Source organism: Carassius gibelio, chromosome A10 (genome assembly GCF_023724105.1).
Source record: "Carassius gibelio isolate Cgi1373 ecotype wild population from Czech Republic chromosome A10, carGib1.2-hapl.c, whole genome shotgun sequence".
Taxonomy (NCBI): Eukaryota; Metazoa; Chordata; class Actinopteri; order Cypriniformes; family Cyprinidae; genus Carassius; species Carassius gibelio.
Genome location: NC_068380.1, coordinates 12,069,810 through 12,087,768, shown reverse-complemented (window position 1 = coordinate 12,087,768; position 17,959 = coordinate 12,069,810). Strand labels below are relative to the sequence as shown.

The window sequence follows — 17,959 nt, the reverse complement described above, 5'->3', positions numbered from 1 at the left end:
AAAAAAAAAAAAAAACATGGACACAATAAATGCATTGTACACCATTACTAATTTAAATATTAGTATATGTAGACATATGTACGAATTAGCCTAATATTATGCAGATCACTGAAATGTATACATATTAGAAACTAGCCTAAGAAGATGTGGAAAAAAATGAATATTATGGGACAAAAAGAAGAGCTGATGATTCAAACTGTTCTTGATATAACTAGCCTATGTATCAAGAACAGAAACTACTTTGCTTGAACAGACTGTTGCCTCATAGAAGAACAAAAACAAACCGCATGAGAGGAGAGCAGAGGAGGAAATGCTGGCACTCATTAGGTGCCTATTAAATATGACTCATATCAGAACAGATACTGTAGACCTTCTGTTTTGTGCTCATTAAAGCCATTATTGATGTATTTTCTTTAGGGAAAAAGCGTCAGTTTGTCGTCAGGTGCAGCTTTACCGCCACCCTCTGGTTATACTTGATAGGACAAATACATTTTCATTAACATTCCAGTGTAGTAACAAAATCTGAGTGAGATTATGTTTTCCGTTTCTCCCTATGAGGATTGGTATGTTTCAGAGTCATCATCTGTTTAATTTATTTGTAAAAAGACAAGTCACTGATGAAAAAAAAAAAAAAATCACACCAAACTTTATTTAAAACACGGCAAATGCCTGCCGTGTTGACAAAGAACAGATCACGTACAGTACAAAGTTATTTGGATAAAACTGCAAATATAAATTAGGAAAATGTATTATAGGCTAATAATTATTTCCACAGTATGAACATACACAGTCTCAAAAAGGCAGAGGGTAAAAGCAAGGAGTTTTTACACTTTTGTCTTAAACAGCCAGTTTCGCTAAAAGGGATCCATGGCTAAAGGTGCAGTGATTGTTTTTGGTGAAAGGGCATCTCTTATTTTAAAATACACATGCAGGGTGTAACGTGTGTGTTTTCGTCTTTACCATTGTACAAAATATCATAAAAGACCCAAGCTCTTCAAAAATCTCATTCTCACCGAGACAAACACATTATGAACAGGAAAAATCTGCTACATCATTTTATAGGGGTGCTTTGAATTCACTTCCTTATTTATGCACCTAAATGCCTGGCTGTTGAATTCACAAGCACACCAAAGCCATCTGAGCGAGGATTATGGGTAGTTTGATTTCCTAACCAATAAACAAAATTACATTATTGCAGTTCTCTCTACCATATTCACATAAGACTTAATTTCTCGGTGTGTGCGCGTGTTCGGTGAACAGTGATTGTTAATACTGCGTTGCTGGTGGCCTATGAACAAGGGGGAACAAAGACAGCAAGCGAGGAACTGTTGGGTTTGTAACATGAATGGCATTAAACAGCTAGCCTGTCATGATATTTTCGGGGAACACTGCTGTGTTTGACAAAAATCCCCTGCATGTAGACATTACAAAGAAATAGCAAGTTATACAAAGCATCAAATCCCTGAATAAAAAGGAGTATATTAAGCACAACTGAACAGATCGATCACAATCTTGTGTTTGAAACAAAACGACAACAAAAAATAAAACAAGATCAACTGAAGAAACCTATAGCTGCCTGTCTGTCAGTATGAAGCCTCTATAAATACACTGGCTGTACAGTTGGCATCTTTAAATGTTCTGCATTGGTATTAGGGTGGAGCGGCTTGAAACATCAAGATTCAAGAAGTTTTTATTTTTATTTTTAAGTTCTTCAGTTCAGGCTTTCAGAAGGATTGTCAGTGCATCATGTCAGGCTTGGACTCAGTAGGTGTGCGCCTTATTCTCTCCCACAAGTCTATTAAACAAAACGTCACAGCTCGCACATAACCCTCTTCGCTCAGAAGATGTCGCTGTGGCAGCTGTTTTTAAAATCGTCCCTGCGAACCCAGATGACCTCACAGTCCCTCTCAGAAGCGACACCCTCCACCGCACACTGCTTTCTCAGAAGAGTCAGCTTCAGGGGAGCCTGGGATTTTGGAGGTTTGTCCGAAAGTCCATTGAGACCCTTGTCTTCGTCTCCTTCCACTGAAAGGGCCTCTAAAGACTCCTCCAGACTCGGATCAGAGGAAGGACCCCGGACAGATTGGCAGTACTCATCGTCATCGCTGAGGATGTCAGTCTCCTTCAAGTCGTCCTGGTTTTCGTAGTGCTGCAGGTCGAACTGATCCTCCAGCCAGCGATCTGTGTCTCGGATGGGCTGCTGGGGATTCTGGAGCGAAGACAGCGTGGGCTCTGTCGGGGTGATGGGGGACAGGTCCTGGGACAAGCCGTCGTCAAAAACCACACTCGTGTCTATGGTGAAACGATTACGGATCAGCTTCCGGCGACCAAGGGTTCGAGATGGGGCTGAAACTGAAATAGAATAAAGAGATAGCATGAATGCTAACTATCCTGTTTATAATTTTTTTTTCATTCAGTTTCCTCCTTCAGAAAAGACAGCAGCAATATTTTCTGGTGGACACTAGGATTTACATGTGTTACATAATAATCAGCTAACCCTAAAGTTAATCATGTTATCTAGAGGATGATGGAAGGCAACACAGTGGGAGAGTTAGCAGAGATATAGGGAGAGGAGCAGAGAGAAGGGAAGTGTTGCAGAAAAAAGTAATCAATGTTCAATTTGTGTCAGACGTCGCCAACATACCTGCTCTGTTCATTGTGGGTCGTGAACCCTTTAGCGCACAAAGCCGCTTCCCTCCGAAGGGAATATACTGTTGATTTGGAAGTAAACTCTCAGTTTTCATCAACTGACGCCGTTGTTTGTCCCTCAGGATAGAATGAACCGTCTTCAGGAAGTCTTTCTTACTCTCTGGAGAGCTAAAAAATAATAATAATTAAAGTCTTTTACTGAGAATCAGAATAGAAATATACTGTTTTACTGCCACACTTAAATATATGAATGCTACTGAATTATATAAGATACAGAAGTTAAGGACAAATGTAGAAGTTGGCTTAACAGCCCTATCTGAGGTAAAAATAAAATAAAACCAGCAATAGCATGATTGTTGATAACATTGTTTTAGTATGTGGCTAACATGTTTTAGCATGATGCTAACATCTTTTAAACATGTTTTGCAGTCTTGTTAGCATGTTTTAGGACATTGCTAGCTTGCAGCACAATGTTAACACATTTTTACATGTTATGTTAACATGTTTCTAGCACGTTTCTTAACTTTAGGACAAGTAACTGTTAGAAATTTGATCTCAGAAGAAGCAGAAGAATAATAAGCTTAAATGGTAGATTAGCATGTTGGTTTTGTCAAGCCAATACTATCAAAAAGGATAAGATGCTCTCTTCAAACAAAACTTTTTATGCAAAGAAGTTTGAGATTTATCAAAGAAAATTCATTTACATAAACATTACAAGTTGCCAAATACTTTTTTTAGTTTTATATTATTACATTACTTGGAATTAAATGTGTTGGCTTAGCCTACATATTTCTCATTCTAGACAAAGATAGAACATTACGTCTCTAAGTTGAAGGACTGGAGCCAGAGAGATTGTTAAAATTAAGTTCCTTGTGTGTTTAGTTTTCTTTGATTTAGTTTGAATTGTGTAATTATCGTCTTTGATTCATTGGTCAGTTTTCATGCCTGATGTGTGGCGTTCTGAACCTCATCTCACCTGCAGCAGATGTGGAAAGTCCTCTCGGGTCTCCCTTCAGATTCTGACCTCATGTGAACTATCTCACACATTGCAGACCCCTCTGAATCTGAAATGAAAGGAACACCAGGTTAGCTGTATACTGTTTAAAGGACTGTGGGAAACAAAATCACCGAGATCAGCACAGGGTTAATAAACCTCATGGAAGACACAGATCCTGGGACAATGAACCAGAGTACAGACCCCAGGTTTCTGTTTGACGACCTTTAAACCCCAGACCATCAATTGGGAATATTAACATTCTGGCCTGAGCCCATAATTAGTTCCACTGAGCCAAAAGCAAACTTTACTATGCTTAAGTGTCATTGGATGCATAGGATTAATACATTAATTGCACTGTCAAAGTGAATCTAAAGCATGAAGCTAATATACCACAATGGTCTCAATAGGTCTGTGGGAAAAGAATGAGACCAGTAGATCAATACTTACTAGGGAGATTGCGAACTTGGAGAGCGTCTGTAGAGATCATGTGTCTAAAACGAAAAGGGTCTCTCTCATCAAGAATCGATGCTCTGTGAGATCCACCCTAAGACAAAATAACAGCCAAATTAGGATAAAGAACTCACTTAAAATACTTCTCTTTAATCTTTAATGGTATCAACCACCCGGCACACTGAAAACAGGACGTTTTAGAATAGCAACAGGTAGTTTTGTAATATAACATACAGGTGAAAGGCCATGTAAAATAAGACAATGAGTAATTAATGAAGTAAAAGAGAAGGGCAACCTCGTTTCACACTCAGATCTCTATTAATGAATCATGAAGAAAGGGAAAGAGCACTTACGATTTTTTTTCTGTGCTTGGAGCAGTCTTTATACACAAAAACAACTGCCGTTCTGAAAACTGAAGGGGCAAAAAATGAATTAAAACATTAAAACACAAAATCATACAACACTAAACATTCACAATAGAGATTCTTGGGGCTCTTTTCAGAATAGTCAGAGTAACAAATGTGACTTCAATGGCCATTTTTAAAGCATCTGAAGGCTTTCTTCGAAAATTTCTTAGCTGAGGGGGAGAAAAACTGTTCGTGTATAAATGCAACTTTAATGCTTTAAGTGCTACAGGACAAGGTGGTTCCTCTGATGCCATTGTATCCAAAGATACAGCTGGTCTTTACTGATGCAGGGAACCATTACTGTAGGGAACAGACTAATGAATAAGAGAACAGGATTCTATTTTGGAAGAAACATTTTGCAAACACTCACTGAATGCAGCCAACTCTAGGTCTCTCTTCCCCTTCGTGAGAGAAGAGGATGGATTGATCCAGACCACAGTGTTATGCAACAAGAGGTCGCCCATTGACAGATCAGCCACCTGGGATAAGAGTAAACAATGTTGCAAAACCAAATCTACCCATTTTTTGAAAATAGTAGATGACATCAGTGCACATATTATGACATTTGGTGTTGGCTTAACAATATTTGTTGTAATAATTTTCAACAAATGAAAACTTCTGAATTACAAAGACCTCACAGAGATCAGTGGAACTGTACCTCTTTCTTGTCCAAGCTCTGCTCACTAATGAGTTGGTCGAACACGGCTCCGTACTCCTCGTGAATCTTCTGCATTTCATTTATGTGACTGGCCACCTTGTTCATGGCTTTCATCGCGACTACAAAAAGATAAGAGACTTCTTAAACTGCAACCAAAGAATTAAGAGATTTACCATCTATTTTACAGTTGGTAAAGGTTTTTTTTTTTGTTTTTTGAGAGCATTTCACCTTTAGAATTACAACCCAATTTCAATTTTGTTACTGTAGCTTGTAAGAGTAAGCAAATGATCTCTATATTTGGAGCAAAACCACAAGGACCTTTAAAGATTCTGACAATGCTTCTCATTACAAGTTAAGGAAGATGTTTGTTGGTTTTCCCAAATGCATAAGTCACCCAAACTCAGAGTAGATGCCAAATGAACCGAGCCACTCAAAGACGTTGATAACACTGGGTTATGAACTGCTCAGGTGTAAATCAACAAAATTTATTATGCTCAACTAGTATCTAGAGCTTCATATTTACCATCCAGGTGGTAATGCTCCTCGCTGTCAGGGTTGGTGAGAGAGTGAAGCTCCCTCAGGAGTAGTGGATATTTTAAGACTCTCTGAATGGGCTTGATCAGGTAGGACTCTAGTGTGGAGGAGTGCTGCTGCCTGGGGTTCCTCTCAGCAAGAAACGCCTTGAACTCCGGGTCTGTTTTAGCTGCACCAAAATTGTGGAGGAGAAATTATGGGATTGCAAAGGAATTTCAAATCTGTTGCATCCGCAAACTAGACTTTAACTTGAACAGGGGTCAATACACTCAAACCCTGTTAAAGACTTAATATTTGAGTACATCAGCTTCTTAGCTTTCAACTGTCAGAATGTTTCACATTTTAGTTAAAATGTATACTCCAACACATTTAACTATCCAAATATCAGTCAGTAAAGTTCAAACTTAATCCACTCTTCCCACATGAAACATCAACCCTTAAAAAAGGTTATTCTTCAGTAAAAAATGCTTTGGGGAAATTAAAATCATTTGTTAATTATATTAAATCAGTCCAGTGAGAATGCAGTGGTGTTACCTTTAGTAAGGACCTTTGGGACCTTTGTGTGGCTGGCACAAAATGCACTGTAGATCTTAAAACGGTCCGCATAGTACAGGAAGGATCCACCAAGAGAAAACAGAACTTTCTGGAAGTTAGAAGACAATGAATTAGAAAGTAATTAGGAGGTACTAATGGCCTTGTTATTGTGCCAATCATATTTAGCATCTCAAATGATCTATAATCATATTATTTAAAAAAAAAATTGACTGAATGTGTAAAAAAAAAGTGTGATTATAGCTGCACCTTGAATTGATCCACTCTCTCCAGTTTGTCTAAATCTGGAACTAATCTGGTTCCGTCTTCCAGAGTTTTCAGAAACTCCACCTGGAACTCGACCATCTCCGCCAAGTTTCCAAAAAGCACATCTAGCTATGAGTGTAAAGAAAATAAGAGATTTGTAAAACTTCTATAATATTTTTAGAAGTTAATTATGTTATTAATTTTATATTTTAAAGTATATAATCAGTACATTTTCTAAATAAATAAATGATATATACATATACACACACACACACATATACAATACATACATACATATATATAAATATATATAGGTCTATATAAACAATGTCTCACTTCTTCCTGTGAAAGGAAGCTCTCCTTCTGCAGGGGATTTAGGTAGCGCTCTATCAAAATGTTCAGATCCTGTAGACAGAGAGAGTCAAAGACTCGTTCATGTTTGACTTCAGGGCAGCTTTTATATTAGAAGTTAATCAGGAGCGATTTTCATGCATCAGGTTTATCATCATCAAATCTAATCAAACACACAATGCTTTGCAAGCACAGCAGATACTGACCTTCACATAGGTCCTCTCAGTGTCCACCAGCTCACTGATGACCTTACGGAGTTTATCAGCATCAGAGAGCTGGCGGGGGATGATGGGAACAGGCAGAGGTGACATGGGGCTGGGCACACAGGAAGAAGAGGAGGAAGATGTGGAGGAAAACGAGGAAGAGGATACAGGTTCCTCAGTGGGATTCATATCATGAAGGCTGCGGCAGAAAGCAGTCACCTGCTCTGTACTCTGTGGAGAAAAAACAAAATGTCAATTTCAACACCAGGAGCAACTGAATGCTGAAAACACCATGACTATTAAAAGCTGAACAGATAAACAAAAACAAAAAACAAAAAAAACAAAAACAAACGTGCCTCTAAAATGTTAACCAGCAACAAGCACACACCCACACAGGTATTCGGAGCATTTATGATTTAGATAGATGGATTTCCAGTTCCAAACACACACATTCGTGTTCTGGCTGAACTCCAAAGACAAGGCACATCATGTCTCAAGAATTGTTGGCTGAAGTGTAGCTAATTGCAAGCATCTATCTGATAAATAACTTTAAGATGATCTATGTCAGATCACTGATATGATCGTTGTAATTTAGTACTGAGCAGTTCGCCTACTTGGGAAATCTTTCTGGGTGGATTTTCCATTTAGGAACTAGGTAGGGTACACCCTGCCCTTAGCCAAGATTACTTCAACTTGTTTTTAACCATTTGCAAACACACATCTATACACACAAATTTCATCCAAAAACCTCCTCCCCTTGTACTACTTACTGAAATGTTATGCGTTTTTTATATCACAAACATTACACAATACACGTTCATATGCAACATCTAGCTTCCTAATATCTGAAAGAAAGTAATTATCCATCTAAACGATGCAAACCTGTCCAAGACAGATTCCAATCCAAAGATCTTCAACCCCAGTGTCACATCTCATCTGTGACAGCACTACAGCGAGAGCTCAGGCTCAGGATAGTGATCAGGAAGAAGTGGAACAGATTCACACACACAGGAGGAACAGAGGACACACAGGGCTTCCAGCAGCATGAATTCCTCACTGATAAACACATAGTGACGGACTGACAAAAAGCCTGCACACCCCAGCATGCCTTAACCAGCCTGTACAGCCTGGAGAGAGATGTAGGCAGATAAAAGTAATGAGCTCTATCATGTTTCCGGGTTAAATCCAACTTAAGCTTTGTCAACAATATCTGTGGCATGCTTTGGACAAAAATGTGGACTTTTTCCTTGTTTTGTAAAACACACCTCACATACTGTATGTAAAACACTATGAGGAAATCTATGAGGAAAGTTTTCCAGCAGGTTTGAACCAAGCAGCTTTCTGTTGGTCTGTATGGCGAATTTCTTTTTTTGCACTAACAATTCCGTGGATTTGCAAGTCTCTGGGGCAAGCATTCCAGCAGGTTTACAAGTAGGAACGTGAATCTCATAATGTAAATAATGTGAAATTGCATGCTGCAGGAGCTGTAAAATGTTCTAACACCGTGTCTACACTGGACACAATCATTGTCACTTGCGTCACAACAGCTAAAGTCTGTCTACACTGGAAACCCATTGCAAATCATTTGTCCTTCATGTCAGTGTGCCATACTGTATATATAACAAGGCACCAGTTTACTTTTTTTTGTTCTACTTTTTCAGGTGGATGAATTTCTGTTTATACACTACTAGCATAAGCTGTGCTGTAAAACATTACTTTGAGAATAGTTACATCACTTTTTTTTTTCAAACACAAACCAAGCAAAAGTAACTGGAAATAACTTTAAATAATCATACACGGATTGGAAAAACTAGACAATTTTAGTTTGCACAGAAAAGGTTGATAAAGGACTTTTTACACGAGTCCAGTCCTAACACATACAATGTATTTGCTACAGTTAGACTGTTAAAAATCTGATAGTTTGTGTTACTGCTAATAATTTTTTTTACAGACAGAGGGACAAAATATCATTTTAAGGGGTTGCTGATGTAATTATAGAACTTAAGTTGCATTTAACCCAGAACCTCAGTTTAAACACTTGCAAACCATTCTAACCAAAACTAAACATTTACACGTAACACTCAAATCCACTAAATCTGACAGATGCAGTGTTATAAAACGGAGCCCATGAACTGTTATGTAATGGTGATTAAATATCACACACACAAAATAAAACACACTAAAGCTCACCAGTTGCAGCATGTCATAGACGGACTCTGAGGAGCGTTTGGAGCTCCTGTGTCTCCAGAGCAAAGACATTCTGCCCCTCAAAGGCCACAGAAGACACCCCAATGCGACCCGTAATAAAACCACAGGAAGCGCCTTCACCTCCAGCTTATCTTTATGCACAAAAGTTTTCACTACCCGACCATGAGAACAGGAACTGAGCTACTCCTCCCAGAAACCGATACGCCGAGTGTGTCTTCTTAACTGTGAACTCTACATTCCATGATAGCTTCCTTGTCCACACAGCCTCCTCCCTCCTTTCCTAGAATCTCTCCCTACATTTCTGCTTGTCTGAGCTGGTTTCTAGCCAGATGGATGGAATGGGGCTCTGACAGCTGTGGTGGCACAGTAAAGACACACAGAGAGGGAGAGAACGAGAGAAAATAATAATAATAATCTTGCCGGCAACAGGATGAGGAGAACAGAAGGGGAGGGGGACGCTGGGACAGTCACAAGCATCACATTATACCTATGCTGGGAAAATGCACAGCTCTCAAGTGAAAACGTCAACAAGCCGAGAACAAGGCGACATGTGTGGCACAATGTTTGTCTTCATGATGAAAGTGTGGAAAATAATGACCTTAGATGCAGATGCTCTTGTCAGAGCTGTAGCGCAGCAGTAATGCACATGTTTTTGTTATGGTAAGGTCATACAAGTTCGAGTCTGGCTTTCAACATGTCCTAAATTACTTTAGTTCCTTAGTAATTTTGTATCATTTCAGCTCAAATAAATAATGAGCTCACCAGTGTTATATTTCATGTTTCAGTTTTAGTAATTTTAGTACTTTTTTCATTTTAGGTTGATTTTTTTAAACATTATGTTTTCATCCAGTATTTAATTTCAACTTTATTTCAAATAAACATTTTTTAATAGTAATAGTGTCTCAACCCTGCTCACTTAAGCGCTGATATCTCCGAATGAAATTGCTTATTTAGGAGAAAAAAACACTGCTTTAAAAAAAAATTGTTTCAAAACAATGAACTGCGAAACCAAAAGATAAACTCTTTATAAAATCAAGATGATCTAATTCAGTAAAAATTGTTTTATTGGAAAACATGCTAAATGATGATCATACCCATTCATCCAGCACTTTCAGTCACGAGAACCTTATTTCTTAATTGGGGTAGCTAATATCTCTCTTTTAGTGAAGGAAAAAAAAAAGTTACAATTTAACAAAACCTAGCAGACCCACAGTCACACACTTTATGGGAGCCTTTAATGCCTTGTTAACACATCTTATCAATGCATAGACTAACAGAAGACAGGAAGAGGAATGTTTCCTTCCAAGGAAAGGAATGAAATGCCCTTATCAGGCTCTCAAACTGACTTCACAACTGCACAAATTAAACAGGGAGATTTTCTTTCAAAACTGTCTGGAACTACATCCACGGTTAACATCTCTGCATTTAAATTTTAAAATTTACATTTAGAAAATATGTTCACACATTTAACATTTATTCTACTAAAGCTCATGGGCTCAAATGTGAAAGTACAGCTCTGCTTAAAACGGAACAACATTGGTTTTGCATGCCAAAGTTAAAGGACTCTTCAATTTCAAACTCTCTCTCTCAAAATTCACTTTGCACACAAGCCTAATGGCTTTGAAGCACCTCTGTGCATTTACGACTGGAAAAACATGCAAATCCATAAATGTCTCGGGAGAATTAATGGGATGCATGTTGTAACAAGCATAAAGCTCTACTGTATATGTGCATTCTCAAACCAATCACGATTAAAAGAATCCTGTAATACAAACCCTCTCTTTTCTCTACACACACAGAGAGAGAGAGAGAGAGAGAGAGCTAAGCCAGGCTGATGTGAAAAGTCAATATTTATACATTTAACAGCCAAATCCATGAACATGCATTCGTATTTCTCTCCAGAGTGATTACTCAAGGGAAGAACTGCTCAGATGTTGAATACAATTGAACATTGACATTAAATGTACAATGTTGAACTCACATTGTAAAACTGGAAGGGGAGGGGGAAGAAGTTTTAGGGTTTAGCAGGATGTTGCACCACCCTTTGTGAGATACACGCAGACATTATCTAAGCTGGAAAATATAGTCCTCCTGTCCTCTGTCTCTTAGGTTGTCTGTTTCCTCCGGCGGGTTTCTCCATAATTTATCAGCGTTAAGCGATTCAAATCAATATGCATAATCAAGCAATTAGAATGCAGAGCTAATTAAAGATGATGTCCCCCTCTCTTTCTTCCTCATCTCAAAACAAGAAAAGAAAACCTAAGTGACGTGAGATAATAATGATAACCAGCCATGTGATTAATATGGGAAGAAAGAATGAGAGAGAATTTATCTAATAAATTATGCCCAGCTGAATCAGCTTCTCTATGTCTGTCATTGTGTCAAAACCACATACAAATACACATTTCAAGAACAAGAGATTACAGAACAATAAACAGTACGGTACAGACAGTACAAGAGAAAGCTTTCAGGTATGCTTTAAAGAACTTAAATACTGAATAGACGAGATAAAGTGTTTTAACTTTGCAGAGACATGAGAGAGCCATGAAAAAAAAAAAAAAAAGAATTCCGTTTTAATTTGTAGGGTTAATGATAATTTCAGGACTTAAAAGAAAAAAAATTCAAATGAAAGGATGAGATAATTTCAATAAAACCATTTAAAATTATTATTGCAAAATAATATACACAGGCTTTTTTTTAGAGATGACAAATGGCATGATAAAGTAATGTGTGTATCAGCTGATTTAGGTCAGACTATGGTCTGAGATTTTAGTCTGGTGTTTCTTTTTTGCATTGGTGGAGGAGTGTGCATGAACTGTTAACACAACCGAGCGGGAAGCTGTGCCCAGGTTTGACTGTCCAAAAAGAGCATATGTATATAGCAGGTTATGTGACTTCATGTCAAGGTCACTTACCAGCACAACATTTTCATCCTACCAACTTATTAGAACATGGGCAGGACAGAGGGGAACAGGACGAGACAAACATGCACGCTCTGACAGAATTTGGTGTTTTGTAGGAGAATTATTAGGGCTAAATGTGTTTCTGCAACAGATGGTGTGCTGGACAACAGGCCAGAGAGACTGTGGCCGGCTGGCAGCCTTGGTGTGACAGACAAGGGCACAGAGAGAAAGAGACAAATAAACCAATGAGACCAAAAAAGGAGGCTAGACATCAGGTCGTTAAACACAGGCCATAGGAGGAAAAAAAAAGAAAGTGTGGACTGTCATGAAAGAGTCAAATCAATCTTGACACTGACTTTATAACATTTACACTGAGAAAAAACACTTGCGGAGTGGAGTGGAAGTTGCATGTGTGTTTGTAGTACAAGTCCAAATGTCTGAGACCACACTGAAAACCTAGGATTCAAAATACAGTTTAAACCTGGAAATAAAGTGAAAGTTTGTGGTTTAAAATGGAGCAAAAATAAATAACCAATATTCAAGGTTTTAACTATAGTAGACCACTTAAAGATGCTCTTTAGGTCATTTCCAAATCATGTTGAATCATGATCAAGTTTTAAAACTTGTGGAGTTTGAGTGCTGCAGACATTAAAGCAAATATTTCAGCTTAATTTGTTCTGCTGATAAAATACTGTAATAATATTGAACTAAAAAGTTACCTACAAAAATGTTATTTTTAATGTAAAAGTGCAGTGCAACCATTTGTAACTAGAATATGCAAGGCATTTTGACTGTATATGATCAGTCAGTTATGCTGCTTCATATTGATGAAACAGTATTTGGCATCATATAAATCCTTTTCTTGTAATCATAAACACACCGATGTGTAGCTCAAATAGTTTAACTGTTTACTGCTCTTTGTGATTGTCCTAATCATTTGCTAATAGAAACAATGAATCTAATCAGCTTACTTCCATGTTGTAAAATAAGGTGGATAGGAGCACATTTACTAGTGGTCTCAGACTTTCGGATCCTTCAGTTAATGCAGGAGTGTGCGTTGACAGGTTTTATTAGTCATCGCTGATCTTGACCTTCATCAAGCAGACCATGTCATCACTACCCTCTGGGTGAGAGTATGAGTGTGTGTACTTGTGAAGAAACACAAGGCAATACAACCTGTCTTCCCATCTGCTGCCTTCTCTGAACGCAGCCTTAAAATCAAAGGTCACTTAGATCACATGACACAAAGCTCTTAACCAGCCATCTGATTTCAGTCAGCTTCTGACCCCACGAAACCCTTATATCAGAAAATAGAGTCTATATTTTACCCACCTCAAACAAAAGAGACCACCAAATGTAAAAACACCAGTAAAAAATGCCCTGCTGCAAAATAAACTAGGATGTCTGTGAATCAAAACCAGAAGCTCAGTCTACTACAATTCAGCTAGACAGTGTTTGTAGATCAAGAAGTGATTTTTTTGATGAATCTTCATAGCAGATAGTCTCTAACCTTGTGTGCTGAGTCCGTTTCATCCTCCAGGCTGTCAGCGGGGCTCTCAGCCATTAGGTTTATCCTGTCCTCACCTGTGACATCAGGGCTGTGCAGCACCAGGCCAAGACCTTCATCCAGGATGTCCTCTAGAGGGAGCAATGGAGACAGAAAGGGAATGGATGAGCTACAGGACTGTACAAGACATGAGTAAATAAAATATAATAAATTAAGGATGCATTTATTTAGGATGCATTAAATTGATCAAAACAGACAGTAAAGACATTTATAATATTACAAATGATTTCCATTTTAAATAAATGCTGTTCTTTCAAACTTTCTATTGATCAAAGATTCCTGAAAAAAAGTAACAACATTTTCACAAAAAAATATTAAGCAGCACAACTGTTTCCAGACTAATAATGATAAGAGATATTTTAAGCACCAAATCAACATATTAGAACGATTTCTAAGATTCACGTGACACTGAAGCAAAGGCATTATCATTAACTAAAAGATATAAAAACTATAAAAATGTTTATTACTTAAAATGAACTGAAACAAAAAAATAACTATAACTATAACAACTACAGCTACATGAACTGCAACTTAATAAATGATAGAGACAATAAAAATAATAAAAATGGCAAAAGCACACAAGCAATTTACCAAAACATTAAATTAAAATGGAAACAGGAAATATTAAAACATTCATTCAATATAATAGCTAATCAGTTATACAAAAATAACACTGCACTGAAGACTGAAATAATGGCTGCTCAAAATTCAGCTTTGCCATGACAGGAATACATTTAATTTAAAAAATATATATTGAAATAGAAAACTATTACTTTAAATTGTAATAATATTTCAAAATACTGTTTATACAGCATTCTTAATCATAAACCCAGCATTGACGAACATAAGAGACCTTTTCAAAAACATTTAAAAACATTATTCACTCCAAAACTTTGAACTGTAGTGTATCTCTGAAATTTCTAAATCTCAAACTATGAAACATAATTCTTTAAAAGGTGGATCAATCTCACTTCTACTAGCAGCACCAAATAAAACTGATAATGACAATAAAATATGCAAATATATGAAGAAAAAAAAGAAGACAGCAGTGCTGAAGTTTACCCTGACTCTGGGAGAAGATGTCGGTGCAGACGTCCTGCGCCCCGTCCGACCGGCGGGGAGGCATCAGGCACAGCTGGTGAGGATCGGTAGAGGACAGCGTGCTGACAGTCAGGGTGAGAGAGGGCAAAGAAAACGCAGCCTGCATATCAGCCAGCTCCAACACGCTCGCCAGCTTACTGTTCAGTTTCAGAATCTCATCGCCTGCTCGCAGACCTGGACACACACAATGTTGAACAAAAGCTTGAATCAAGTTTGTAACCCCCAAATGTAATTACATTATTTCCTTACTATTCAAATGTTTTTAAGTAAATTCTTTGTGCATGTTGTACATACAGGATGAGAACAAATATCCCTTATCTCATCTACTCCTACCTCAACCACCTGATTCCCTCACTCTTATTTATCAATTACCAACAGATCAGCTGCTCAGTTTCTATCCTCCAATAGCTCAGTTAACGCTGATTAGGCAGGACAGCCAGTTTAATTGAATACTGATGCCCATGTTCCTGCAGGAACTGAATATTTCTCTATGTTCCTGAGCGTTTATGAATGCTGCATGGGTTTACACACATGCATGCATGCACACACTGCCTGAAGTGTGACCCAGTTTCATATGGAGCAAAATGTCCCTTGTAATAAAGGTTTTTTATTGGATTGCCCGGCTCTGCCCCCGGCAATAGAGTGATGATGAATGTTGGGGTGATGTCATCAACAAGCCCCCCCAGTGCTGTTCATCCAAACTGTCCCGAATTTGAGTTTTACCTCCAGCAAATCCTGTCCGTGTGTATTTCACACACACACTCGCTTCATTCAGTTTGGACAGCACATGGTCTTAATGAGCCAATGCTTTGTTGAGGCATATTCTTCTCCGCCCAAAAAAATTCCTTCCTGAACTGTCCACTTGGGTTTGTATCCATCTGCCTTACTATTCATCCAGACAAACCTTTCTTGTACAACTGCCACTTTTGTAAGGCCTTCTGGGTAGAATTACTAACAATTTTGAAACAAAACCCTGCTGAAAAAAATGTCTTAAACCAGCTTGGTCTCCTAGACCAGCTGTCTGCACAGTTAAACCAGCTAAAGACTAGTTTGATCAGGCTGGAAGACCATATTAAACCAGCTAAGATCTGCATAGTCTGATGTTTTTTTTTTTTTTTTTTTTTTGTGGCAGCAGCAGGGAAAGTCTATGCAGGTTGTGTACTGTACATTCAAGTTTAAAGATTCGGGGTTCAGCACAAATCCCTAACCCGTAGTATGAGCAATAATAATAAAAGTGATGCTTATCTTAGCAAGCACCGCTAATTAAAATACTCAGATGCTGAACAACTAGACTTACTGGAACGGAGAGTATCTGAAACCATTCTGAAGGCTGCTCTTAATGAATGCATTCGTTTGGCACAGATATCACTAGCAGCGCGTAATGGTTTTAATTTGCTCCTCTTGGTAATCCTGTGCAGCTCATGTGAAAGCTTTATTAATTATTTTCCTCCAGTCCGGTGGAGATTTGGGTCAGTCCTCGCAGTTCAGACTCGTGTATATTCCCCTGCTAATTTTTACAGACTACTGCAGGTGAGGCATAGGGTTTTGATTTGGACCTGGAACAGCTGCCAAATAGAGGCAGTAAAGTAATCTAGGAACTTTGTAAGGCATTTACACACCACCATTTTCAAGATGGGGAAACAGCATTTTGGTGGCTTGAAAGTGAAAACTTTCGAAAACTTTACCATTATCATCTCTGTGTAAAGTACAAGAACAAGAGTGTGGGGTTGTTTTGACAAGTTGTCATCTGTATGTGAAACTTCAAAACTACAAAGGAAAAAAGTTTCCATTTTTAGTGCATCGGTGACGTGTAAACAATGTCCTAAGAAATTTATTTTTATATATTTTTTGAAAAGTTGCTTGACTTTTGGCTAAAGTTTTAAAGTACCTTCCCTAACACTTTATCTAACTTTGCAGTTATGACGAACTGCTATCTTCAGAGTTCCATCACACACCTTTGGCAAATGCCAGACCTCCAGCTTTCACATCAGTGATATGAAGCTGCTGGCCTCCGTCCTCCTCTACTACTGCCAATGAGAAACCTGGAGAAGAGAGAAAACATAAATAACTGAGAAAAGAAACAAAGAACTGGAAAAAATCTGATACAAACTGAACAGCATTGTTACCGTAGCCTATGGCACAGGACTCATCCCTGTCAAACTGGATGACTTTGGTTGTCTTGGCACAAATTTCGATTTCCTTGTAGAGCTGAACAAAGGAAGGGAGAGACTCATATTGATTGCACTCTATGGACGTACAGTTCATTTACAGTATGACTTCAGAAAGAGCTCACATACATCATGGAGAATGTCTTAGTCTGCTGAAATTTAGGGCGTAGGTACAGTACGCTAAATAAAAAAGCTCATTCTCAAGAGAGCCTAAGACAAAACTGGGGCTTTGATCATTTCAGGGAGAGTAAAAGTTAGAGAAAGTCAGGTCTCTACAGAGAGAAAGAGAAAAGATGAGAAGAGACATGGAAAACACAAAAAAAACAGCAAAGTAAATTAGCTTTGGAGGTTGCATAGTCATTGCAGAGGTGGTTTTCCCCAGACTCCACAAATACACACACACACTAAGGGGATAGAATAACTATTCGGAGTACATTATGCAGTACATGCATCTTCTAAATAATTCATAACACATGCAGCAGCCTCTCCTCGACGCTGTTGGAGAGTTTAGACCCGCTTTAACCTACATTGCAGTCAGAACTCAAAACTTTCATACTACATGCAGCACATTGCAGAGCTCGTCACAGTCTAATAAATTCACCCCACGCTGCGACTGTGACCACTAAATGCTCTTAGCTGTCCAGAACACGTGTGGCCGCTGACAGGCTCTTTTTGTTGGACTCACCAGGTCACAGAGGTCCTCCTCAGGCTTGGGGATGTACAATTGCACTTGATTGTCAATGAGGAACTTCAGCCGTATATAGTGCTTGGAAAGTTCTAGTCTGTGAGCCTGTATAAAAAATAAATAAAATAAACATAAGTATGTACAGTACATTATTGCTGAGAGTTATTGTTAACTAAAACTAAAACCTTAAATAAACATTTTAGCTACATTAAAATAAAATAAACGCTAACTGAAAAAAAAGTGTGGTTATAGATGCTTTCTTTGCTAAAAGATGCCTGGA

The 17,959-nt window shown here is 38.2% G+C and overlaps 1 protein-coding gene across 4 annotated transcripts in view; it reads right to left on the bottom strand.

The window, feature by feature from the left end:
• Positions 1–630: 630 nt before the first annotated feature.
• LOC128021188 (rho guanine nucleotide exchange factor TIAM1) overlaps positions 631–17,959 on the bottom strand; it is a 52,011-nt gene continuing 34,682 nt past the window's right edge. For 3 of the 4 annotated variants that reach the window (XM_052608207.1, XM_052608206.1, XM_052608208.1), the window contains 17 exons: positions 17,680–17,784; positions 16,953–17,034; positions 16,782–16,868; positions 14,788–15,000; positions 13,669–13,796; positions 7,051–7,278; positions 6,830–6,898; positions 6,497–6,622; positions 6,230–6,338; positions 5,685–5,864; positions 5,162–5,280; positions 4,874–4,982; positions 4,450–4,508; positions 4,094–4,190; positions 3,626–3,713; positions 2,645–2,817; positions 631–2,352 (listed from right to left, as the gene is read on the bottom strand). In XM_052608207.1, the coding sequence (XP_052464167.1) occupies positions 1,838–2,352; positions 2,645–2,817; positions 3,626–3,713; positions 4,094–4,190; positions 4,450–4,508; positions 4,874–4,982; positions 5,162–5,280; positions 5,685–5,864; positions 6,230–6,338; positions 6,497–6,622; positions 6,830–6,898; positions 7,051–7,278; positions 13,669–13,796; positions 14,788–15,000; positions 16,782–16,868; positions 16,953–17,034; positions 17,680–17,784 (2,487 nt within the window). In that variant the 3' untranslated portion in view covers positions 631–1,837. Of the gene's footprint in view, positions 2,353–2,644; positions 2,818–3,625; positions 3,714–4,093; positions 4,191–4,449; positions 4,509–4,873; positions 4,983–5,161; positions 5,281–5,684; positions 5,865–6,229; positions 6,339–6,496; positions 6,623–6,829; positions 6,899–7,050; positions 7,279–9,237; positions 10,012–13,668; positions 13,797–14,787; positions 15,001–16,781; positions 16,869–16,952; positions 17,035–17,679; positions 17,785–17,959 lie in introns of those variants that run through there. The other variant, XM_052608209.1, reaches the window with a different exon arrangement.